The sequence below is a fragment of the Magallana gigas genome, chromosome 6 (genome assembly GCF_963853765.1).
Source record: "Magallana gigas chromosome 6, xbMagGiga1.1, whole genome shotgun sequence".
NCBI lineage: Eukaryota > Metazoa > Mollusca > Bivalvia > Ostreida > Ostreidae > Magallana > Magallana gigas.
In genome coordinates this window covers 55041476-55068663 of record NC_088858.1, presented here as the reverse complement: position 1 = coordinate 55068663, position 27188 = coordinate 55041476, and the positions used below count along the sequence as shown (strand labels likewise).

At 31.0% G+C, this 27188-nt stretch overlaps 4 protein-coding genes across 4 annotated transcripts; all 4 read right to left on the bottom strand.

Annotated features, from left to right (window-relative positions):
* Positions 1-1558: 1558 nt before the first annotated feature.
* Positions 1559-4922, bottom strand: LOC105338148 (uncharacterized). The gene is made up of 5 exons (XM_034467067.2): positions 4748-4922; positions 4495-4599; positions 3874-3927; positions 3377-3700; positions 1559-3290 (listed from the first exon to the last, which is right to left on the bottom strand). Exons 2-5 carry the CDS (start codon positions 4586-4588, stop codon positions 2884-2886), a joined length of 879 nt encoding a protein of 292 aa, XP_034322958.2. The 5' UTR covers positions 4589-4599; positions 4748-4922; the 3' UTR covers positions 1559-2883.
* A 6568-nt stretch (positions 4923-11490) lies between these two features.
* On the bottom strand, positions 11491-13366 carry LOC109618369 (uncharacterized). Its single transcript, XM_020065908.3, has 5 exons — positions 13214-13366; positions 12961-13065; positions 12602-12655; positions 12103-12426; positions 11491-12017 (listed from the first exon to the last, which is right to left on the bottom strand). The coding sequence occupies exons 2-5, from the start codon at positions 13052-13054 to the stop codon at positions 11611-11613; spliced, it is 879 nt and encodes a 292-aa protein (XP_019921467.3). The 5' UTR covers positions 13055-13065; positions 13214-13366; the 3' UTR covers positions 11491-11610.
* A 4804-nt stretch (positions 13367-18170) lies between these two features.
* Positions 18171-19990, bottom strand: LOC136276625 (uncharacterized). The gene is made up of 5 exons (XM_066089140.1): positions 19882-19990; positions 19629-19733; positions 19270-19323; positions 18771-19094; positions 18171-18684 (listed from the first exon to the last, which is right to left on the bottom strand). The coding sequence occupies exons 2-5, from the start codon at positions 19720-19722 to the stop codon at positions 18278-18280; spliced, it is 879 nt and encodes a 292-aa protein (XP_065945212.1). The 5' UTR covers positions 19723-19733; positions 19882-19990; the 3' UTR covers positions 18171-18277.
* Positions 19991-25133: 5143 nt separating this feature from the next.
* LOC136276206 (uncharacterized) lies at positions 25134-26814 on the bottom strand. Its single transcript, XM_066087541.1, has 4 exons — positions 26710-26814; positions 26351-26404; positions 25852-26175; positions 25134-25765 (listed from the first exon to the last, which is right to left on the bottom strand). Exons 1-4 carry the CDS (start codon positions 26801-26803, stop codon positions 25359-25361), a joined length of 879 nt encoding a protein of 292 aa, XP_065943613.1. The 5' UTR covers positions 26804-26814; the 3' UTR covers positions 25134-25358.
* Positions 26815-27188: the final 374 nt, after the last annotated feature.

Genomic DNA, 27188 nt, shown 5'->3' with positions numbered 1-27188 from the left:
GCAAATTGTCAATCTTTTGTTTTGCCCTGGCCCGGTCATGCCTACCCATTTTACCAAGACTCATGGATGCTATAAATTGCTTGAAACACGACTTTTCTTTCTTATTATTTTCGTAATAACTCAGATTTGAAACAGATTTAGCCCATAATTTTTTCAATTTATATTTTCCTTCCCATAAGGATTATTCGTGCTAAATTACGTTGAATTTGCCTCAGTAGTTATTGAGAAGAAGAGTTTTTAAAAATGCAGCCCCCCCTTTTTTTTTTACAGTTTGAGGTTTTCTCCGCTTTCAATGAAAATTTTTCTTTCATTTCTGCAATTTATATTCATCTTTCCATAAGAATGCTTTGAGCCAAATTTAGTTGAATTTGGTCAAGTGGTTTTAGAGAAGAAGTTCAAATTCTGAAAAGTTTACAGACGGACAGACAGACGGACGGACGAACGACGGACAAAATGTGATCAGAATAGCTCACTTGACCTTTCAGCTCAGGTGAGCTAAAAAAGTCCTACAAAAATTGAAATTAGATGTGATAAAGTTTGTTATTAGATAAAGAATGATTAAAAATTTGATTAATGTCGTTATCCGAATATCTTTCATAATAAAAGATTTTAGAGACTCATAGTTTTCTCGCCAGTTAAACGTACATTTACAATGAATAAGTGAGTAAACATGTAATGTCTGTCTCTTTTTGTAAAACTAGTATATTTGTAATAGAAATTTATTGAGAAAATTCTTAACAAACACACAGTGTCACTTCCTTTTGGGGTCGCATCATGGAAAGTATGCAAAAATAAAAATAACAAACTGTCAACCATCTCAATAATCCATAAAGCCAAATACAAATTGTAAGCAGAGCAACACGGACCTCCAAAAAGATAGAGATAGGACCAGTTGCCATGAAGAAGTGGGCATCCTCTGCTGATCGACCAGTGTCGTAATCGCGGAAAAACTGAAAACTCCGTAGACAATTAGATGATTAATTATGGTCTTACAATTTGTATGAAAAACGTCAATCAGCATGCGACCCAGTTGAAGATTGTATTTGCTAACAAGGTCGTTGTATCGACCATAGAACTTACGAAAAGATGACTTCAACCAAGACTGTTGATAGTCCTGTTTTATTAACTTGTTTGTCGGTAGCTTGCCTCGCCTTAGAAACTGTTCATACGCTCAACGCTCATATACAAACATCATTTTCATAAGGACTAGGCGAACAATACGAGGATTATTAAAGTTATTTGTTTGATATTTTATCGTATTTCTTTGATAGCTTAAAGAATAGCGAACTGTTGAAAAAAGTCTTTTTAATGACATTTGATACTGCATGATGTAGCTCTGCCATCGGGTCTGCTGAAATGTAACTTCTGTCTAACTTCATTATTCTCTTGATTACAAAAAATCAGGCACAGTCGTTCAGTCAATTGAAATATAACTTGAAGATCACTTGTTGGCATATAAATGTCATTCTGTCAGCTTTCAAGACCTTTCAGTTGACATTAAGGGTCCTCCACACCCATTAGCAAAGTTAAAATCAAAGTACTGAGAAACTGGCGGGAGTTGATTTTGTCGATGTTTATTTATTTAAAGATCAATGATATGTTATTTTGCATGACAAGTACATGTATACGTAGTTTCTAATTTGAATTACGCATATTTTTATAATATGAATTTTTGAACTTTTTCGACTAGAATGTCGAGAAACCTCCAAATGAATCATGTTAAATAATATTTAAAGATAAAATTAATTCAATCAAACTATGTATCAGTGGTAGAAATATTTTTCGAAAATTGTATGGATCCAAGCAATATTGAACTATAGTCTCGTTCAAGCAAACGCTCGGCTGACACCGTAAATCTCCGACAAGGGTTTACGGAGATAGCCGAGCGTCGAGTTGAACGAGACTATATTGAACTCTGGCGTAGGAATACATACGACTACCAAAAATATTCAAATTGTTCGGATCATTTAAAATCTGACTATTTTTAAGGTATTTGTAAATAAGATTCCTTGAAAAACAATGCTTTAGCATACATTACATCGAATTCATCAATTATTTTCAAGAATTAAGTCTTGTCAGGAGCAATGATTTGTGCTGAGGTCCAAACACTGTTTCACTTTCGGTTTGTCCGAGTGACTGCATAGGAGAGTTGATTAAAAATCAACTCCCAAAAATAAGTCCAACTGTTCATATCCCATAAAGAATATGAAATTCAAGCTTGCACTTGACTTGACAATGATGGAAAAAGTTCAATTTTGGGATTAAAATCAAATTTTAAAGCATAATTGATTTTCACTTAAACAAAAATTCCTGCTTTATTCGAGCTTGGGGCCTGCTGGTAATTAATAAACTATGTATACCCTCTGTGCTGCAAAAATAAACACAATTTTGGTAACATAAACAGTTTCCAAATGAGTTGAAATCTCCATGTTGTGACATATTGTCATAAAAGGTAAAAGTCAAGAAGTGACAAATACCATTACATTGACTGAATTGTAAGCCTTCAACCTGTGTAGAGTCAAAAAATATCAACAACGAGAAAACAGTAATGTGGTGTTATTCTAAGGAATTATTATAATGACGATGAACAAGTTGATGTTCTATATAGTTTTGCTTTAAACAACTACATCTTAATACACCTCATATTGTTGAGGATATGAAATAACAATTTGATAAAAGTAATAGTAATACTTTTTAACCATGTAAACAGAAAAAGTTCGTTGTGACAAAAAAGTAATGTATTCAACATTTTGATAATTTGATTGACAATAATTGTGCATAATTTTTACGAGTTATGATTTTAAACTTTTTAAGAAAGTCGATGAAGACTTATAAAAAATTTGGATCACATTTTGAAAACATAGTTATCTGTTCACATAAAAATTATTCAACATCAGCTGCTTTGTCACCTAGAGGAAATGGGGAAATAGATCTCTCACAATCTGGACACTCCCAACGGATTCTAACGGTACACACCCCAACTCCTCGTCTATTGCTTGCCGCGATCACCCTGTTAAAGGCCATGTATAGCGTGTTAGCACGGTCATCCGGGTCTTGTCCATTGAGAGCAAATGCACATTTGTGGCAACCCTTCACTTCGAATCCGTTGTCATTGGTAATTCTGGCGTAGTTGTTGGCAGCAAAAATGGTCACTCTTCTGACATCGGGTTTTAAAAGAGTGTTTGCCCAGGTTGACCGCTCGGATTTGCAAAAGTCAGATTTATATCCAAATATGGTAGGATAATAGCCGAAGATTTCCGCATCATGTTTTGTATGACCGGAGTCTCCACCTTTCAAAAAAAGGTTAGGTTTTAATCAAAATATCATAGTTGTATTTGCATATTAACAATCATTAACAAAAGGAATTTTGTCTTACCCCATCCATTATTACTTTGGCTATCTCCTACATTGAACATGTATCCCTTTCTATCATCTCCCAAGAACATATCGATTCTGAGCATGCGCCTTTTGCACATTGGAAAGGACACACACCCGCCCTGGTGCCAGTCATAAAGACATCTTGTGAGGTTTTGGAAGTTGGCCCGCAGAGTCGTCAAGTAGCTACATTTGGCTTTCGTTGATTTTTGAGCTTGAAATGTTGGTGACGATACACCTTCTACGCTCCCTGAAAATGTTCCAGTTGCTAGGTTGATGGACATTCCATTCCTTCTTGGACAGCAGGGTCTTTTATAGAAAGGCACTAAAATCGTAAACGTAAAGTGTGTAAGATATATATGCATGTTTATTGCAATATTTTATTTTACTGATTTCATTAGAGTAGAGTTGCATTAGGATAGTTCTTATCATTTATAAGTCTTATTTAGTAGAAAATTAAAAATCTATTATCTGTTTTTATGAAGATATATAACTTACGGATATTTGGTTTAACTTTGTCCACCGCTGGATTCATAGCACGTTCGTCAAACACTGAAACGGAACGTATTCAATAGTGCATTTCAAGCTCAATCATCTTATAAAAGAAGCTTTCATGACAAAAAAAAGAAATCATGGAAATATTTGTAAGAATAATATCTTTCTTGTTTATGATACGATTTTTATTTTCTTAGTTCTCTAATGCGATGCGTGGTTACTAGACACTGGATGATATATCCTTTGAACCCCTTTATTTAAACTTATATTTATTGAATCTAAATTAAGAAAAAAGATGCAAAATAGCACAAATATAATCTAAAGAACACTATTTGCTTCATATTTATTTTTTTTTTTAAATAATCCATGAAGACTTAAAACAAATGTTTTAACATTCATTGGTACCTGCTAGCATTTTAAAATACTGATCTTTGGTGAAAGACGTTATATACAAGTACACTGGATTTTCAGGTGAGAAGATCACATTAGATCAGTTGCATATAAAGAGTACTTAAAATGAACCTTTTGAGTAAATCAATAAATGTAACTTTTTAAAAAGTTAATATGTGAATAAAATTTGAGAGATAATCTTTGTAACGTTATCATAAAAAATTCAAAACCTACGTCTTTCGTCCTCCATTATTTCTTCCGGAACCAATTCTTGTCCCATACATGCAATTGCGCACATTAATACTCCAAATATAAGTTTGACCTTCATACTTGGTCAATCTGCAAAACAGTTAAGAAAAAGTAGCTAGACATTTTGACAGTTGAAAAAAAATCTATTGCAAAAGTCTTGTAATAAATCTTTCATCAATTCTTAATGGTTTTTATGAAACCATTTTTTAAAATGCAAGTAAGAAGATAAAACCATTACCTCTCAACTCTTAGCAGCAACTTTATAAAGAAATCTCTGTTTCAGAAGATGCCAACTGTTAAAAGATAGATCAGTTTAACAGACGATTCGGGTTTGTTTCAACTCTTTAATCGAGCCCCTGTTTATACTTTTTCTCCCGGATGCTGCCACAAATGTTTGATGCTTCGTATTCACGACCATATGGCCAATGACGCTTTAGAAGGTTTATTTGTTACGATTTCCTGGTTACACAATAAAATAAAAACATTAGAACTTCCTTTAAAATCAAAGATTTCAATCTTGAAGCTAAAAAGAGTATTTGGAGTTATAATCAACTTTTGAATAAAACACCTACACAAAAATCCCGATTTGTTTTAGTCATACAGGTAAGAGAATTTAAAAAACGTATGAAAAATCATATCCAGATCTATATGAATCTCAATTGTACATTTACATTCATTGAAAATATATATGCTTTTCCGCCTGAGTACGAAACAACATTTGATTAAAGCAAACTAACAATGTTTGGAAGAAAACAGCAATGATTCAACTCGGCGTACGAACATTTGTTTTACTATTGCTACATACAAAAGGTAACATAATGACCAGTGATAATGTAAGCAGATTTTAACCATTTAACGTTCCTCATTGATTTCTCTTTAGCTTATAAAAATAAAAAAAAAAACCAATCATTCTCAAAAAATGTACAATTCCATTTTCTCTTAATCTGAGAAAAGGCCGACAAACGAGTTTTTTTCGAAATTACTGACGAACTTATGTATGACGTCACAGATTTGGTCGTGTTAAACAAATAGCCCAATGACAGTGACGTCTGAAAAGACTGAAAACGCTAAGGATACTTGGAACTTTGAACAATTTCATAGGCCCTTTGAAAAACGGAATTTAGATGGCTAAACCCTATTATATTGCTGAGGAATAAAAAGATTCAAGGAAAAAACAATAACTTATCTTTAAATCCATGTAAACACGACATTTCGATTTGACAAATTTATCTTTGTCCCCAACTGGATTTATAGAGCGTTAGTCAAAAAATGAAACAAAATGTGAGTATGACAGCTAAGACAATTGTCTTAAGGATTACAAAATAAATAAAAATTATTAACGAAAGTTTGAAGATGAAAATTATTGTTCTTTCTGTAAGCTTTTTATCTATCAAAAGTAGGTATTTAATTACATTAATGAAAAACTCAAAAAGGAAATCCTCATTTATTGTATTTTCTTAAATAATAGTCAAACACAAGCAACACATTAGCAGCAATAATCAAAGGGGTAAACAAATGCAATATCCTTCTCAAAAGTATACCTATATCAATAGATGAAAAAAAGCAAAAAACTGGTATTGCAATGAATTGCATTTCGTATTTCTGTAATCTTTAGGTGTGCTTTGAAAGCACCTTGATTTTTTGCCAGGAGGAAACGTTCGATGTAATCTATATCATTTTATAGTATAATTCTATGATATCCTTTAATGTATCTATTCTCTGTTTTTTGTTTTGTTTTATTGTAATGAATACGAAAATGCGTTTCAAATAAATTCCATTCGACTTGTTTACTTTGATCGCAGCAATTTAAATCAAGTGCATTTCTTTATCCAGGTTTTTCCTATTATTGTTTGATATTGTATCTACTTTCAATCGACCTTGATGTTGGAAGTAGCGGGAGTACCCGGATATTACCCCACGTTGTCTAAGCGGGCGAACGCCATACCCTATTACATACAACCACTGTCGCTCAGGGGGATCAAACTCGGGTCGCAGCGGTGACAAGCGTGTGCATTGTCCACTGCGCTACTTGGACACTTAAGCACAACGTCAATTACGAAGCAGATTTGCACTACAGGTGAGCGATATATACGCCTTGACAATTCTTAGTAAACGTGTTTACAGTCGTTACGATTTGAATAGTGGAATTTTTGATGGGCCAATAAAAGTCTCTCTGAAATTACAACAAAAAATCACGAGGTATAGCCAAAATATTTGAAAGACAAATTTAAACAGATTTGGTAAAAAAAAAATGACATGGGTTTGGGATAAAGGGGATTTTTTTTTCGAAAATACTGACGAACTTATGTATGACGTCACAGATTTGGTCGTGTTAAACAAATAGCCCAAAGACAGTGACGTCTGAAAAGACCGAAAAATCTAAGGACACTTGGAACTTTGAACAATTTCATAGGCCCTTTGAAAAACGGAATTTAGATGGCTAAACCCTATTATATTGCTGAGGAATAAAAAGATTCAAGGAAAAAACAATAACTTATCTTTAAATCCATGTAAACACGACATTTCGATTTGACAAATTTGTCTTTGTCCTCAACTGGATTTATAGAGCGTTAGTCAAAAAATGAAACAAAATGTGTGTATGACAGCAAAGACAATCGTCTTTAGGATAACAAAATAAATAAAAATTATTAACGAAAGTTTGAAGATGAAAATTATTGTTCTTTCTGTAAGCTTTCTATCTATCAAAAGTAGGTATTTAATTACATTAATGAAAAACTCAAAAAGGAAATCCTCATTTATTGTATTTTCTTAAATAATAGTCAAACACAAGCAACACATTAGCAGCAATAATCAAAGGGGTAAACAAATGCAATATCCTTCTCAAAAGTATACCTATATCAATAGATGAAAAAAAGCAAAAAACTGGTATTGCAATGAATTGCATTTCGTATTTCTGTAATCTTTAGGTGTGCTTTGAAAGCACCTTGATTTTTTGCCAGGAGGAAACGTTCGATGTAATCTATATCATTTCATAGTATAATTCTATGATATCCTTTAATGTATCTATTCTCTGTTTTTTGTTTTGTTTTATTGTAATGAATACGAAAATGCGTTTCGAATAAATTCCATTCGACTTGTTTACTTTGATCGCAGCAATTTAAATCAAGTGCATTTCTTTATCCAGGTTTTTCCTATTATTGTTTGATATTGTATCTACTTTCAATCGACCAATGACATTTCAAGAAGTTTATTTTTGATAGATTTCCTGGTTACATATAAGGATTGGTTGTCATAAATCATAACTTCAATAAAGATGAAAATGTTTGATATCCTGTTTTACAAATAATCGATTTAAATGTCTTCTCATCGAAGTAAAAAATCACAATTTGTTAAATAAGATATAAATAATGAGATGAACATCACAACGTGTTGTTTTCTATCAGCATTTTATCACTACGCAACACTTGTTACTGAATAAGCAAAGGAACTCAAAAGTTAATTTAATTTATTTGATTGTCTAAAAAATAGCTACACAAAGTCAAAGCAATAGCAGCCAGAATTAAATGAGTAAAAAATTGCATTTTCTTTGTCAAAACAACACCCAAATTATTAGATTTTAAAAAACTAATCTAAAAGTGTTTTTCCTGTGTGACATTTTGTATTCTTTATTCTTTGGGTGTGCTTTAAAAGCACTGTGACTTTTTGCTATGTGCAAACGTTTGATGTAATGTGTATCCTTTCATGTCATAATACTACGTTGTACTCTTCTATTGTAAAAAGTAAATTTAATTCGACACATTTTTTCAGTTTTTTTAAAGTCTGGCTCTAGTCAGCACCCTAAAAAGTTTAAAATATCTAGGATTTTGATGCACCAATCTCATATTTTTAAATTGAAGTGCTTCTCTGAATTGTTTTTAAAAATTTCAAATAAATTCAAAAAGTCTTTTCCTGTACCGACTTATAAATTCTAGTGTTTGGTTTAGTATATCTATAACTGTTTTATTTTCTTGATTTGTAAGATTAGTTTTATTCCATTTATCAACATTTTCTATTATTTATTTGAAGTAAATATACACAACGTTTGATTCAAGCGTAATGTAACACTATGCAACGCACTTTTCATTAGCCCTGTGTTGAATAAAATGATTCATCAAATTTTTGAAAGCCAAATATTTAAGTTGAATTTATTTCGTTGAATAATTCAGAAGATTTTGCTGTTTATAAAAGGATATATACGTGGCATCGCCGCGTCATGAATTTATGTCTTTTCTCTAGAATTAATGTCATGCTTCAAAATTTGAAAAAGCTCCAAAACAACACAATGTGTCGAAACAGATATAACACAGACTTCACCAAACTGAGAAAATGTCACCGTCCGTTTCGGATAACTACGCGATGCTTTTTGTCTCTATCTCGAGTAGTCAATAGGCCGGACATAAGACTAATGATACAATGCATTTTTAAATTTTATCAAATAAATTAGTTAAAAGACATTACGCTCTGTAGGAAATATAAAGCTATATTCTTATTTAATCGGCTAGGCCTGTATTATAAAGCTACGTACATGTCTTTTTGAAAAGCCATCGATAAAACTGAGCTCACAAAATGAGTAACTACTTAATGCCAACAAAATTATACAAAATCTTTTATAAAAGTGTTTTAATAATGAAATTCTACCAGAATGCCAAATGTTCAGAAATGATGTTGCTATTCTGCAGCTACTATCTTTACCTTACCTTGTAATATATCATCCTACGAAGTAAATTCAATATTACACTAAACATTTTCACTATGATAGGTTGTTATCTCAATACACGAAGGATTGTCACATTACGCCGATTTTCACGATTTTATCGTATCTTTGACATTACTTTTTAATCAACCCTTTTGTCTTTTCTTTTATGATTAATGAAAAAAATATTACCCGGAAATCAAAACATTGTGTTATTTAGTAATTTCCCCTTATTTTTTTTTTTGACGTTCTAAAGTTGAAAATAAAGCCTGACTAATTTGCTTATTTTCTCTAACTAAGTTTATCTTGAAAAGGTCTGTTCCTCTGTTTTTCAGGGTAAATATTTTGGGTCACCTCAAGTATCAAAATTCTGCAGCATATATTTATTCTACTCGTATGTTTTTATTTTACAATGTCAAATATACTATTTTGAATAAATATGTTAAAGAAAATTGAATATTTGCAGAGTTTAATAAGGGACTATATTATGTGGCGGAAGATTGACAAGAAGAAAATGAAGATTTTCAGACGTCGATAGTTTTAGAGTATTGTTAATTTAGGTTTGTAAATTTCAGTGTAGACCAAACCAGATAGTTTGTGCATTACGATATCTTCATGGGATTGTGAACAAAAATATTTGAACAACGTTTTAATATTTCTGTCGACATATTTTGCCATATCTATCTTATATTTCATAAAAGTCAAGAAAAAAATGAGCTTCACTTTTTCCTAAAATAAGCTTATTTCATGTCATATCTCGAATTTCTTTTTTATATGAAACATCATATATATGTCTATTTGAATGCAAAGTTTTGAAAAGATTTTTACTTTGCGTTATGATTTGAATATTTCAACATTTCGTAGAAATCTTAGCATAATTTTGCTTTAGTGTTAATTATGTACTGGCATTTAAACCCACCAGTAAATGAGGTTTTCTATGATTTACTTTTCCTCAAAAATTACTATTATATTCACTACCTTTGATCCTACCTTTATATTATTGGAGGTCTGTGTTGCTCTTCTTTGGATTTGTATTTCGTTTTATGGTTATTTGAGATGGTTGACAGTTTGCTATTGTCATTTTTCTCATTTACTACATTTGTTCACGGTCATACTGTATAAAAATCAAATTATTGTTCAAACTACATTGTATAAGTATTTGTTTGATTACTTCAAATAGTCAAATTTAATGCCAAATTTTAGGAATAATTCAATGAAATTTAGTAATGCCATTTCGTTCAACCAATGTTTATATGTTTAAAAAAAAATCATTTTTAATTGATTTAATAAAATTCAAATTTTATAAAGTTTGAATGTTAAATGATTTAATTACTGTATCAAATACCTGTTTTAGAATATATACGTATACTAAATAGAACTGATATTTGTTTATTTTCGGTGTACTATTAGTTCATCATATCATTAACCAGTCTGATATTAACCTTACTATACATGTACATACCGTCAATAATACCTGTTAGGTCATTACTTTTAATTTTATTAAAACAATCGTTCTACTATACACATTGTCTCTATTTTTATAAAACTGTTCATAAACTTCTTAAACGCTTATTATTAAAAAAAAAAAGCTTTTCTTACTTTCATTAGAAGATCTTAACAATATCTATTTAGGGCATTGTAAAACATGTAATTGATAGCAAAAATAATAGGAAACAGATCAATGATGTCTAATTTAATGGTTCTCCTGATACCACATGCTGCAGTTCTCTCATTTATTCTTCTGGATACCTCATGATAAAGCTCCGCCATTCAGTTAACTAACAAGTAACTTAAAATGAATAAATGGTATTCATCTGTCACTAAGTCAACTTTCCAGAGCTTTTAGTTGACATTTAGTTGACAGCATGGTAGCATTGCAATGTGTGTATGTTATTAACTCCAAATGATTTACAAAATTTATACAAAAATGTTCTGTTATTTGAGTTTGAATTCAACTTGTAACATGGTAATAGAGATTTAATGTAATTGAACCTCTTCTTAAATCAACCGTTAATACTTACCTATGAATTTTAGTTCTTACACATGTGTTACAATAAATCATACCTAAACTTAAAAGCTAAGGTAGTATATTTTAAACACAAAAACAACATAATGATCATAACAGTTTCGGTCTAAACACAGCTGTATCTTATAACACTTATATTGCTTAAGAAATAGTCATTCAATTAATACAAAACTTTTTAAAAGTGAAAACAGACAAAGTTTGTTTTGAAAAAGATAATTTATTCAATATTTATATAATTCAATTCAATTTAATTTTGAAACATTATTTTTACCTGTAACAATTTTTTTTTAATTTGGTTTAATTCTAAAATTGTTTACAAAAGATGAACATTTGGATGAATTTGGATCACACATTAAAAACAAATAGTCGGCCAGGATAGAAGTTATTCATTACCAGCTGCCTTGACATCTAGAGGAAATGGGAAAATAGATCTCTCACAATCTGGACACTCCCAACGGATTCTAACGGTACACACCCCAACTCCTCGTCTATTGCTTGCCGCGATCACCCTGTTAAAGGCCATGTATAGCGTGTTAGCACGGTCATCTGGGTCTTGTCCATTGAGAGCAAAAGCACACTTGTGGCAACCCTTCACTTCGAATCCGTTGTCATTGGTAATTCTGGCGTAGTTGTTAGCAGCAAAAATGGTCACTCTTCTGACGCCGGGTTTTAAAAGTGTGTTTGCCCAGGTTGACTTCTCGGATTTGCAAAAATCAGATTTATATCCACGAATGGTTGGATAATAGCCGAAGATTTCCGCATCATGTTTTGTATGACCAGAGTCTCCACCTTTCAAAAAAAGGTAAAGTTTAAATCAAAATAGCATAGTTGTATTTACATATTAACAATCATTAACACAAGAAAAGTGTCTTACCCCATCCATTATTACTTTGGCTATCTCCCACATTGAACATGTATCCCTTTCTATCCTCTCCCAAGAACATATCGATTCTGAGCATGCGCCTTTTGCACATTGGAAAGGACACACATCCGCCCTGGTGCCAGTCATAAAGACATCGTGTGAGGTTTTGAAAGTTGGCCCGCAGAGTCGCCATGTACCTACATTTGGCCTTCGTTGATGTTTGATCCTGAAATGTCGGCGATGATACACCTTCTACGCTCCCTGAAAATGTTCCAGTAGCGAGGTTGATGGACATTCCATTTCTTCTTGGACAGCAGGATCTTTTATAGAAAGGCACTGAAAAGGTAAACGTAAAGTGTATAGCTTATTTATGCATGTTTTAAAAGCAATATTTTATTTCATTTTTATTTAGATTTGAGTTTAAGAAGAAACGACTTCGTAATGTAAAGCCATAACATTTATTTAAAGAGAAATTAATAAATATCATGTTCTATGAAACTATATAACTTACAAATGTTTGGTTTAACTTTGTCCACAGCTGAATCTTTAGATCGCTCGTCAAACACTAAAACATTATGTATGGTATCGATGAAAATAGTACTTTTTAAGCTCAAGTAATAAAACAATTTCCTTTTGCAGATACAGAGTTGACGAAAAATTATTTTGCATAAGCACATTGGGATTTAACGCGAAAAGATCACATGAGACTAGTTTTATATAAAGAAGACTTCAGATGTAATTGTTTCCTCAGCAGTATATTTTCAATTTAAAAGCTCAAAATGGTCATGTTTTAGACGTTTCATGCGTGAATAAGAACTGAGACAAAATCTTTGTTAAGTTATAATGAATATACGACAATTCAAAACCTACGTCTTTCGTCCTCCATTATTTCTTCAGGAACCGATTCTTGTCCCAAACATGCAATTACGCACATCAATACTCCAAATACAATTTGGACCTTCATACTTGGTCAATCTGCAAAAATGTTAAAATTAAATTAAGGTAGACATATGGGCATTAAAAAATACCTATTGCAAATGCCTGTTGAAAATTGTTTTAGTTATTGTTTCTAACTACTATTAAAATATATTTAATAATGCAAATAAAAAGAGAGAAACATTACCTTATAACTTTTAACAGCAACTGCGAAAAGATTAATCTGCTTCAGCAAATATCAACTGAGAAAATATAAATCAGCTTCAACAGATGATTTTGGTTTGCTTCAACTATTCAATCGTGCACCTTTTATACTTTAACTCCCGGATCTTGCCGTCATGGCTTGATATCATATTGGCCAATGACGCTTTAGAAGGTTTGTTTTTTAAAAAGATTTTCCTGGTTACACAATATCATTTAAACAATCTTTAGAATTTCATTTAATATCAAAGATTTCAATATTGTTGCTAAAACAACAATTGCTTATCAACAATTGAAAAGAAACACCTTAACAAAAAATCCCGATTTGTCTGTGTAAACAAATGAATAAAACGCATAAAACTAAAACTATATGATATGTTGCCATTTAGTGTAAGGAAAATTGTCAAAATTGCGGTATAAAAAAAGTGTTCAATGGAAAAAGCATTTATATTTATAGTAAACCAGCATAAATAAGTACAACAAACTTTTTAAAAAAAATGTACCTAAAAGTTGATTGCTATCACTTTTATGACTCAGGGCGAAACAACATTAAATTAAACTACCCTACTGATCAAAGGATGATACCAACATTAGTTGACCTCGGCACAACGCACAATTGCCTTATCATTGATACATACAAAAACAACATAATGAGAAGTGATAATGTAGACAGATGACCTTTATTATCCATGTCTCCTTCTCTAATGTAATGAAATAATAAAAACAATCATTCGTCAAAAACTGTATAATTCTATTCTTTGAAATCTGAGGAAAACAACAAAGAGTTTAAAATGGCTACAAAGTTACTTTTTTATAACAGTTTTTATTAGAAACCTAAAAAAAATATTTTCATGTCTACTTTAAACATTTTTGTTATATTGTAATAAATACGAAAATGTCTTTCAATTATATTAAATTTTGTCCGACGTACTTCGTTTTATTTTTTTGGCAGCAATTTAAATCTCGAAGGTTTCTTCAGCAAGGATTTCCCTATTTTTATTTGATATTGTATCTACCTTCAATCGACCAATGAAATTTCAAGAACTGTATATTTGATAAATTTCCTAATAACATACATGGATAGGTTGTAACCAACCATAAGATTTAAAAAGATGAGAGTGTTCAATATCCTTTTATACGAATTATCGAGTTAAGTGTCTTCTCGTAAGACGCAAAAATCACAATTTGTCAACTGCAATAAATTTTGTGAGCTACGCATTATGAAATGGAGTTTTTATCAGCATTTTATCAGTCAAAACTAGCTATTTATTTAAATAAAGAAAGTCACCAGTAGATCTAAATTTATTTTAAAGTCTAAAAATAGGCCAAGCATTAGCAGCAAAAATTAAAAAGGACTAAAAAATTGCAACAACCCCGCAAAAGTACACCCACATTATTAACTTTATTAACTGAAAAACCCTCCAAAAATTATTTGTGCATATAAACTGAATATATGTTTTTTTTTCTTAGTGCCATTTTGTATGTTTGTCTTCTTTTGGTGTGCTTTGAAAGCACCATAATTCTTTGCTAGGATCAAACGCTCAATGTAATTTATACTCTTTTATGCCGTAACAATATGTTTTCTTTTATATTGTAATGGAACGTAAATGTGATTTAAATAAACTTGATGGACCTACTACCATCCATGTACTTTTTGGGGAACTACGAATCTAGTCGGAATCTAGTCGGTTACCTATGGTATTACTGAACCCAAAAACAAAAAATTATTATTGTGACCATCATTCAAATATATCTTTGTGAAACTGTTACATATCATTATAAGAAAATTCATCGTCTAAATCTATAGATTCGTAGCATTTAGTTAATATATTTGATATTCTGATATAAAAAGCTATCAATATTATTTCTAGAACAGTTGTCAATTGTGTAAATTGGGGAAGTATCTCTGCTTAGCTTTTAAAATTCATGATAATTAAGAAAAATTATTTGGGTTTTTTTACCCCTTAATAAAAATTATTTATACATACATTGTCAATGTACTTTACATATATCAATGTATCATACAATTATATAAGAAAATTATATAGGGAAATAGTTTTAAAAAATATGATATTGTATCATATGATACAATATTATGTGATAAAGTAAAATATTATATAACACAATATTATATACATTGTCAATATATTTTTGAAAAAGGCAAGTAGGGAAAATTAGATCATTTTGTGTGTCCGAAACATTGATAATTGTCTAACACAAAAGGTACATTAATTGCTCCAGCAACAACAATCATATTGGCCGGAAAAATTTTAAAAAAAATATAATAAAAAGCCTCTACAGTAGAGCTTTTGGCATTTTTTGTCATTTTTATATCTTCCAAATAAAAAAAGATCAGGCCTTCATTTTGAAATATTGGTTTTTCTATTCTCTATTTTCACTGCATGTTTTCCTATGTCCAAATTGAGTTATGTTCAACAAATCAAACTGAGGTGTCCGATCAACAATAGCCCCAGATTTAATGAATCTGGAAGCATAACAAAAATGTAATATATATTTTTAATACGCTGAATACTTCGACATGACTTTCATGTTCAACGTCACTATGTAAGAGCAGAATGTGTTTTAAAAATGATCTTTTCCTGTTTTTAAAAAGTCCCCTCCCCCTCATCCCTGCTTTAATCAATAAAAATTCAAAAGTATTTATTTCATACGGATGATTATAAATGATTTTCACATAACGGTCTCTTTAAAAAAAATAATGAGAAAAAATTTAAACTTACCATGACTTATACATGTAATACATGTTTAATTTCTAAGTATATTTGTGGTGGCAAAGTACGCAAAACCAAGTATTGGAGATTCATCGATTGCCCTGACCGTAAAGGAAGGAGTCTTCTTGTTATTAGACATACCTTTTATAGAATTCCTGAAATTTTGACACAGTCAGAAAGATCACATAACCTAATGATTCTTTCAGTTTCATCAAATTTGAATATCTTGTTTTTGCATAAAGGTCAGGTCAAAGTCACTACCACTTCCTCAAATAAAAAGAAATAAAAATATATGTACTTATCTCCAGTTATGTAGACACCTGTTTGAGATATGAAGTTTCTATTTTTCAATGAACGATAAAAAATAAAATGTCTATCAGCTTATACTACTAAATTGGAATAAATATTTAAACTTAAATTGATATTGCTTATCCCGCATGTCCTCTAATTTTCTTAAATTTTGAAGATATTTCGATTATAAATTTTTTCTTCCAATATTAAAATATTTCTGATTTTTACATATTATAAAGACTTAATATGGAGACACAAATTGACTCCCTTTTTCACAGCTATTGCTGAATTGGAAATCGAGCAGATAAGACGCGTGACCTCAATATGCGTATCTGAATAATATGAGAACTGACTCACTCTACCATCTACTGTATCTTTCAACCATAGGGATTTTTAACTTGCTCTTACCTAAAATCTGAAGTAAATAAATTTTGCTAATTGTTTTTAAAAAGTTGAGAAACTTTTACAAAAACACGTATAATTCTAAGCTTAGATACCCCATTCCTGTGTCATCAGCAATTAAGATAAGGAGTAAGAATTGTGAGATGTTAAAATAACTTTTAATTGACCTATGTGCTTCATGCTGAAAAATGTCGGATATTGGATTTTCAAAAGATAAAAGGCATCAGAAATATGGAATCATTGTTGATAAAGAAAGGATTTTGTTTTGACTTAATCTAATATAATAATGTATAAAGACTTTTCGTAACCAGGAATGTCACCGGATCTTAAATCTCAATTAAACCCCAATTAAGTTAATTTGACTTAATAAAGGATTGAATTTAATATGTGATATAATAAAAATCAAAGTTGAATTTGAAAAAAATATTAAGATTAATATCAATGTTTTGGATCTGGAAGATTATCAATAAGCATTTTCAAACAATTCCTAACTTTACTGAATATTAATAATCTAAGCATGTTGTTGCCTGTCTGGCTGACAGGATAATAATCTATTATTTTCCATCACAAAATTTTCATACACTAAGCTATTCAATAAAATATGTTGTTTTTTTAATATATAAATTCACTTTAATCTGATATTGCTTTAAATTTATTTCAAAATCATCATTTGCAACAAAAATACACTCTCCTAGGTAAATAAATCCTTGTCTGTTTGCTCTGATTCCTATGAAGCCCATTGCTGACTAAATCGTCTCTGACGAATAACACACATCTATTTCTTATTAAAGATCGGCAGAACTCGGAGATCACCTACAGCTGGGATTTTCAACTTCATTAAGCTGTGTGTTCTTATCTGATGCTCGTCAAATGGGAAAATTGTTTATTTTTATCAAAGAAGAAATGATTTTGTGTCACCTGTCCTTTAATGTAAGTTCGGATATATTTATGGATCGCCTAAAAATATAGAAAAAAATTTAATCCTTTGTATTTATTTATAAACCTTTGGATTTATTTATTAAAATGTAAATTTAAAGACTTAGTACTAAATAACCCAAATAACAAAACAGCACAAATCTTAGAATAATATGATAGAATAGAATAATTTCTTAATTATAATCTTTCACCAAAAAAATTGGAAACTAGTGCTGTACAGAAAATCATTTTAAAAATTGAAGATTCATACATTGTATAATTAAAATTAATTGTTTATTCCAAAAATTGAAATCTGATTCAAATCTACGATTGAATCTTGATTTTTACGCATGTGTTACAACAAATCATACCTAGAGTATTATATATTTAACAAAAAAAAACCAACATGATGGTCACAACAGTTTCGGTCTAAACAGCTATATCTTAAAACACTTGAATTGCTGAAGAAATAAATAGTCATTGAGTAAAAACAATACCTTTTAAAAGTGTAAACAGACAAAGTTTGTTTTGACACAAGTAATTTATTAAATATTTTAATAATTCAATTCAATTCAATTTTGAAGCACATGATTTCCACGTTTTACAATATTTTGTAAACTTGGTTGAATTTTAAAACTTTTTCTAAAAAATGAAGATTTGTAATAGATTTGGATCACACATCAAAAACAAATAGTCGGCCAAGAAAGGAGTTATTCAACATCAGCTGCTTTATCACCTAGAGGAAATGGGAAAATAGATCTCTCACAATCTGGACACTCCCAGCGGATTCTAACGGTACACACCCCAACTCCTGGTCTATTGCTAGCCGCGATCACCCTGTTAAAGGCCATGTATAGCGTGTTAGCACGGTCATCCGGGTCTTGTCCATTGAGAGCAAAAGCACACTTGTGGCAACCCTTCACTTCGAATCCGTTGTCATTGGTAATTCTGGCGTAGTTGTTGGCAGCAAAAATGGTAACTCTTCGGACACCGGGTTTTAAAAGTGTGTTTGCCCAGGTTGACTTCTCGGATTTGCAAAAATCAGATTTATATCCACGAATGGTTGGATAATAGCCGAAGATTTCCGCATCATGTTTTGTATGACCAGAATCTCCACCTTTCAAAAAAAAGGTAAAGTTTAAATCAAAATAGCATAGTTGTATTTGCATATTAACAATCATTAACACAAGAAAAGTGTCTTACCCCATCCATTATTACTTTGGCTATCTCCCACATTGAACATGTATCCCTTTCTATCCTCTCCCAAGAACATATCGATTCTGAGCATGCGCCTTTTGCACATTGGAAAGGACACACATCCGTCCTGGTGCCAGTCATAAAGACATCGTGTGAGGTTTTGAAAGTTGGCCCGCAGAGTCGCCATGTACCTACATTTGGCCTCCGTTGATGTTTGATCCTGAAATGTCGGCGATGATACACCTTCTACGCTCCCTGAAAATGTTCCAGTAGCGAGGTTGATGGACATTCCATTCCTTCTTGGACAGCAGGATCTTTTATAGAAAGGCACTGAAAAGGTAAACGTAAAGTGTATAGCTTATTTAAGCATGTTTTTAAAGCAATATTTTATTTCTTTTTTATTAAGATTTGAGTTTAAGAAGAAACGAGTTCGTAATGTATAACCATAACATTTATTTAAAAAGAAATTAATAAATATCATGTTCTATGAAACTATATAACTTACAAATGTTTGGTTTAACTTTGTCCACAGCTGAATCTTTAGATCGTTCGTCAAACACTAAAACATTATGTATGGTATCGATGAAAATAGTACTTTTTAAGCTCAAGTAATAAAACAATTTCCTTTTGCATATACAAAGTTGACGAAAAATTATTTTGCATAAGCACATTGGGATTTAACGCGAAAAGATCACATGAGATTAGTTTTATATAAAGAAGACTTCAGATGTAATTGTTTCCTCAGCAGTATAGTTTCAATTTAAAAGCTCAAAATGGTTATGTTTTAGACGTTTCATGCGTGAATAAGAACTGAGACATAATCTTTGTTAGGTTATAATGAATATACGACAATTCAAAACCTACGTCTTTCGTCCTCCATTATTTCTTCAGGAACCGATTCTTGTCCCAAACATGCAATTACGCACATAAATACTCCAAATACAATTTGGACCTTCATAATTGGTCAATCTGCAAAAATGTTAAAATTAAATTAAGGTAGACATATGGGCATTAAAAAATACCTATTGCAAATGCCTGTTGAAAATTGTTTTAGTTATTGCTTCTAACTACTGTTAAAATATATTTAATAATGCAAATAAAAAGAGAGAAACATTACCTTATAACTTTTAACAGCAACTGCGAAAAGATTAATCTGCTTCAGCAAATATCAACTGAGAAAATATAAATCAGCTTCAACAGATGATTTTTGTTTGCTTCAACTATTCAATCATGCACCTTTTATACTTTTACTCCCGGATCTTGCCGTCACGGCTTGGTATCATATTGGCCAATGACGCTTTAGAAGTTTTGTTTTTTAAAAAGATTTTCCTGGTTACACAATAGCATTTAAACAAATTCTTAGAATTTCATTTAATACCAAAGATGTCAATATTGTTGCTAAAATGAACGTTGAGTGATTATCAACAATTGAAAAGAAACACCTTAACAAAAAATCCCGATTTGTCTTTGTGATGCAGGTAAGAGGAAAATAAATAAAACGCATTAAACGAAAACCATATAATATGTTGGCATTTAATGTATGGAAAATTATCAGAATTGCGTTATAAAAAAGTGTTCAATGGAAAAAGCATTTATATTACTACTAGTAAAAAAAAAGAGCATAAATAAGTACAACAAACTTTTTTAAAAAATGTACCTAAAAGTTTATTGCTATCACTTTTATGACTCGGGGCGAAACAACATTAAATTTAACTACCCTATTGATCAAAGGATGATACCAATAATGGTTGAACTCGGCACAACGAACAATTATCTTTTTATTGATACATACTAAAGCAGCATAATGAAAAGTGATAATGTATTAAGATGTTAACGATATAACCTTTTTTATCTATTGCTCTTCTCTAATGTAATGAAAAAAAATTAAAACAATCATTCTTCAAAAACTTTCTAATTCTATTCTTTGTAAATCTGAGGAAAAGCCAACAAAGAGTTTAAAATGGCTACAAAGTTACTTTTTTGTAACAGTTTTTATTAGAAACCTAAAAAATCTTTTAATGTCTACTTTAAACATTAAATATTTGACCAAAAGTGTTAGTGCGTAAATTTTGTAACCATTGTTAGAAAATGTAAATAACCAGGTAAACAAAATATGAAAATGAGTTGTAAGTATTGATATCATCTTCAATAGTTTACTTCGTTTAAAATTAACAACAATTAAGATTTAATTGGTTTCTTCATCAAGGATTTACCTACTATTGTTTGTTGTCGTTTTTACATCTATTCGCCCAATGAATATCACAAAGTGCTTTTTTTTTTATAGTTTTCATGATTGCATATATGGATAGGTTGAAATCAACCTATCATGTTTATAAAGATAAACGATTTTGTATTTTAAATTTTTTTTTAAAAATATTTCAAGTATTTTTTAATCATGTTAGCAGACAAATATCGCTTTGACAAAAGTTAAGTTTGTCAACAAAGTCTTTGTCAACAGCTAGATTCATAGAGCGTTCTTCAAAGACTTAATCAAAAATGTAGCAGCGATCACAATAGTTTCTTACCTAAAACGTAACGAAAACGTTTTCAAGAAATTACTATTGAGAGTTGGTAGATGGACATTACAAAATTGTTTTTCCTTTCAGCATTTCTTAGTCAACACTAGGTATCTTATATAAAAAAAGAAACTAAAACAAATGGAAATCTTTTATTTTTTGTTTCTTTTAAATATTTGCTTAGCAAAAAAGAAACATTAGCAGCAAGAATCAAAAGGGAAAACAACTGTAATTTCTTTGTAAAAACCCACCGAGTTTAAAGATAAGGAAACAAAAATCTGTTATTGCAATGAATCTGGGCATGTTTTTTTTTCTATCATATTTCGTATTATTGTCTTTGTTAATCCTTTCATGTAAAAAAAATCTATGTTTTTTGTGATATTGTAACAAATACGAAAATGTCTCTCAATTTAATTCAGTTCGACGTACTTCGTTTTACTTTTTATGGCAGCAATTAAAATCTCGAAGGTCTCTTCAGCAAGGATTTCCCTATTATTATTGATATTGTATCTACCTTCAATCGACCAATGAAATTTCAAGAAGTTTATAGTTGATAAATTTCCCTGATTGCATACATGGATAGGTTGCAACCAACCATAAGTTTTAAAAAGATGAAAGTGTTCAATATCCTTTTATACGAATTATCGATTTAAGTGTCTTCTCGTAAGACGCAAAAATCACAATTTGTTAACTACGATAAACTTTGTGAGCTACGCATTACGCAATGGAGTTTTTATCAGCATTTATAAGTCAAAACTAGCTATTTCTTTAAATAAAGAAAGTCACCAGTAGATCTAAATTTATTTTAATGTCTAAAAGTAGGCAAAGCATTAGCAGCCAAAATTAAAAAGGATTAAAAAATTGCAACATCCCCGCAAAAGTACACCCAAATTATTAACTGAAAAACCCTCCAAAAACCATTTATGCATAGAAACGGAATATATATATTTATTCTTTGTGCCATTTTGTATGTTTGTCATCTTTAGGTGTGCTTTAAAAGCACCATTATTCTTTGCTAGGATCAAAAGCTCGATGTAATTTTTACCCTTTTATGTCGTAACAATGCTTTACTTTTATATTGTAATGAAACTTATATGTTTTAAATAAAAATTTGATGGACATACTTCCATTTATGTATTTTCGGAGCAGCAAAGCTAGTCAGAATCTAGTCGGTTACCTTTGGTATTACTTCACCTAAAAACAAAAAAAATCATTATTGTGACAATCATTCAAAAATATATTTATTAAACTGTTAGATATCATAATAAGAAAATTCATCGTTTAAATCTATACATTCGTAGCATTTAATCGATTTATATATTTGATATTTTGATATACAATAAAATGTATATATTATTTTTAAAACAGTTGTTAACTGTTTTATTTGGGGAAGAATCTCCACTTAGCTTTTAAAATTCATGATAATTAAGAAAAAAAATCTGGTTTTTTTTTTACCCGTTAGTAAAAATTATTTATACATACATTGTCAATATATTTCTGAAAAAGACAAGTAGGGAAAATTAGATCATTTTGTGTGCCCAAACATTGTTAAACGTCTAACACAAAAGGTACATTAATTGCTCCAGCAACAAAAATCATATTGACCGGAAGAACTAAAAAAACTAGATGCTGTCATTAGACAGTAATACCCGCACCATGCGTTTGCCCCTAAATAACACTGTTTTGTACCAGTTTAATTAAAAATGAAGGCTATATGCAAGCTCCGGTAATACAATTAAGATTTATAATTTTCATAACTGAAGGATGTGATCCCTTCCCATATGATAATACACATCATGACATGAGCAGCACTTTATGTGCAATTTGGGGTAGAACTGTTTGCAGTGAATTTTCAGTTAATCAATAATCTTAACACTTTATGTCATAGAAAGTATAATGGTCTACATAATTATTACAAACAAAATTAAAAATTAAATTATGCCCCCTCCCCGTGGCGGTTGCCGGTTTTAGATTTGCTTCTGTGTGCCTACATGAACATCATCGTGTGCACAGATTTAGAGAAGGGGTGGGAGTGAGGGGTCCAGACCCCCCCCCCCCCCCAGCCCCATGAAAATTCATTTATATCAATTGTAAAATTACCAAAAATACACCTTGGACCCCAATGCTCTTACAGACATGTAAATGCTCAAACCCATTGCACTTCCATGCTAGGTAACATTATTTGGGGGTAAATATTTAATCAATATTTAATATACTTTATTGTTTATCTCAATGGAAAGTATACATGTACATCACAATATGCAGGTGTCCTGCACCGCCTTAAAGCTGTTATTTACCTAATAAAATAGTGCAAGTGGATTTGAAGAATAGGTCATAAAAATACATAGTTTTACCCATCTCTTCGATTAGATGGGTTCACGTGTATACAATGTATATACATGTACATGGGTGTTGCTAAAACGCGGAACGGAAAACGGAACGGAAAGCGGAACGGAAGGGAAAACGGAAAATCTTATCTAATGTTATTTACGTCATAGATTTGTTAAGCATGCTAAAACGATATACTTTATGTACCTTTTTAATTTTTTTTGAAAGATTAGCAATATTAGATTATTTATTCAAGAATATTTATTTCCTCAAAATTAACAGTACATGCATTGACCACTATATTCTGTCCCAAAATATCGTCGATTCACTTTTTGCTGTATATTTATATATACCTTAGGGTTCAAGCAATTCTCTTTTAGAAGCATTAAACATTCTCATTATTCTTTCTTTAAAACGTCCTCTCTAGCTTATCAGCTGGTATAAATACACGGCTAAAAATAAAGAAGTCTATGGGGTTTCGCATTTCAACAGACCCAGATGATAGTGTTGAAAAATTGTGCAAGGTCTTCTGAGTGACTTCCAAATGGAGAGGGATGTCAACATTTTCCATTATAAATCGTCAAAATGTGCTGCATGAATATTTTGGGATCGACAGACTATAATCCCAATCGGAAAATCAAACCAGGCAACGTCTAGAGCTCTCTATTCGGATCATATGTATATAGCTGCTGGAATAAACAACTGCTTAGTAATGCAAACATAAACAAAATTGCATTGCTAAAAATACTAGTTTCACAAATTACCGGGTATTTTAATGTTTACTGTATTTTAATTTTTAATGTCGTCAGTCCTACGGTTTTTTTTTTCTTCCATCTCAATGATACTGTATCGTCTGTATGATAAAAGATCGTCTAGAACACCGAAAATTCAATTTTGATGTAAGTATATACGTGTACATCATATTTGAAATATAAAAATACTCAAAACACGCATAAAACGCTTTCACTAACTGCGTACGTTACGCTGATATGCCAGCAATACCATATAAGAAAAATTAGTAAAAAGAAATGATTTTGTGTCACCTGTCCTTTAATGTAAGTTCGGATATATTTATGGATCGCCTAAAAATATAGAAAAAAATTTAATCCTTTGTATTTATTTATAAACCTTTGGATTTATTTATTAAAATGTAAATTTAAAGACTTAGTACTAAATAACCCAAATAACAAAACAGCACAAATCTTAGAATAATATGATAGAATAGAATAATTTCTTAATTATAATCTTTCACCAAAAAAATTGGAAACTAGTGCTGTACAGAAAATCATTTTAAAAATTGAAGATTCATACATTGTATAATTAAAATTAATTGTTTATTCCAAAAATTGAAATCTGATTCAAATCTACGATTGAATCTTGATTTTTACGCATGTGTTACAACAAATCGTACCTAGAGTATTATATATTTAACAAAAAAAAAAAAACATGATGGTCACAACAGTTTCGGTCTAAACAGCTTGATCTTAAAACACTTGAATTGCTGAAGAAATAAATAGTCATTGAGTAAAAACAATACCTTTTAATAGTGTAAACAGACAAAGTTTGTTTTGACACAAGTAATTTATTCAATATTTTAATAAATCAATTCAATTCAATTTTGAAGCACATGATTTCCACCTTTTACAATATTTTGTAAACTTGGTTGAATTTTAAAACTTTTTCTAAAAAATGAAGATTTGTAATAGATTTGGATCACACATCAAAAACAAATAGTCGGCCAAGAAAGGAGTTATTCAACATCAGCTGCTTTATCACCTAGAGGAAATGGGAAAATAGATCTCTCACAATCTGGACACTCCCAGCGGATTCTAACGGTACACACCCCAACTCCTGGTCTATTGCTAGCCGCGATCACCCTGTTAAAGGCCATGTATAGCGTGTTAGCACGGTCATCCGGGTCTTGTCCATTGAGAGCAAAAGCACACTTGTGGCAACCCTTCACTTCGAATCCGTTGTCATTGGTAATTCTGGCGTAGTTGTTGGCAGCAAAAATGGTAACTCTTCGGACACCGGGTTTTAAAAGTGTGTTTGCCCAGGTTGACTTCTCGGATTTGCAAAAATCAGATTTATATCCACGAATGGTTGGATAATAGCCGAAGATTTCCGCATCATGTTTTGTATGACCAGAATCTCCACCTTTCAAAAAAAAGGTAAAGTTTAAATCAAAATAGCATAGTTGTATTTGCATATTAACAATCATTAACACAAGAAAAGTGTCTTACCCCATCCATTATTACTTTGGCTATCTCCCACATTGAACATGTATCCCTTTCTATCCTCTCCCAAGAACATATCGATTCTGAGCATGCGCCTTTTGCACATTGGAAAGGACACACATCCGTCCTGGTGCCAGTCATAAAGACATCGTGTGAGGTTTTGAAAGTTGGCCCGCAGAGTCGCCATGTACCTACATTTGGCCTCCGTTGATGTTTGATCCTGAAATGTCGGCGATGATACACCTTCTACGCTCCCTGAAAATGTTCCAGTAGCGAGGTTGATGGACATTCCATTCCTTCTTGGACAGCAGGATCTTTTATAGAAAGGCACTGAAAAGGTAAACGTAAAGTGTATAGCTTATTTAAGCATGTTTTTAAAGCAATATTTTATTTCTTTTTTATTAAGATTTGAGTTTAAGAAGAAACGACTTCGTAATGTATAACCATAACATTTATTTAAAAAGAAATTAATAAATATCATGTTCTATGAAACTATATAACTTACAAATGTTTGGTTTAACTTTGTCCACAGCTGAATCTTTAGATCGTTCGTCAAACACTAAAACATTATGTATGGTATCGATGAAAATAGTACTTTTTAAGCTCAAGTAATAAAACAATTTCCTTTTGCAGATACAGAGTTGACGAAAAATTATTTTGCATAAGCACATTGGGATTTAACGCGAAAAGATCACATGAGATCAGTTTCATATAAAGAAGACTTCAGATGTAATTGTTTCCTCAACAGTATATTTTCAATTTAAAAGCTCAAAATGGTCATGTTTTAGACGTTTCATGCGTGAATAAGAACTGAGACATAATCTTTGTTAGGTTATAATGAATATATGACAATTCAAAACCTACGTCTTTCGTCCTCCATTATTTCTTCAGGAACCGATTCTTGTCCAAAACATGCAATTACGCACATTAATGCTCCAAATACAATTTGAATCTTCATACTTGGTCAGTCTGCAAAAAGGTTAAAAATTAAATTAAGCTACACATATGGGCATTAAAAAATACCTATTGTAAATGCCTGTTGAACATTCTTTCAGTTATTGTTTCTAACTACTATTAAAATATATTTAATAATGCAAATAAAAAGAGAGAAACATTACCTTATAACTTGTAACAGCAACTGCGAAAAGATTAATCTGCTTCAGCAAATATCAACTGAGAAAATATAAATCAGCTTCAACGGATGATTTTGGTTTGCTTCAACTATTCAATCGTTCACCTTTTATACTTTTACTCCCGGATCTTGCCGTCACGGCTTGATATCATATTGGCCAATGACGCTTTAGAAGGTTTGTTTTTTAAAAAGATTTTCCTGGTTACACAAT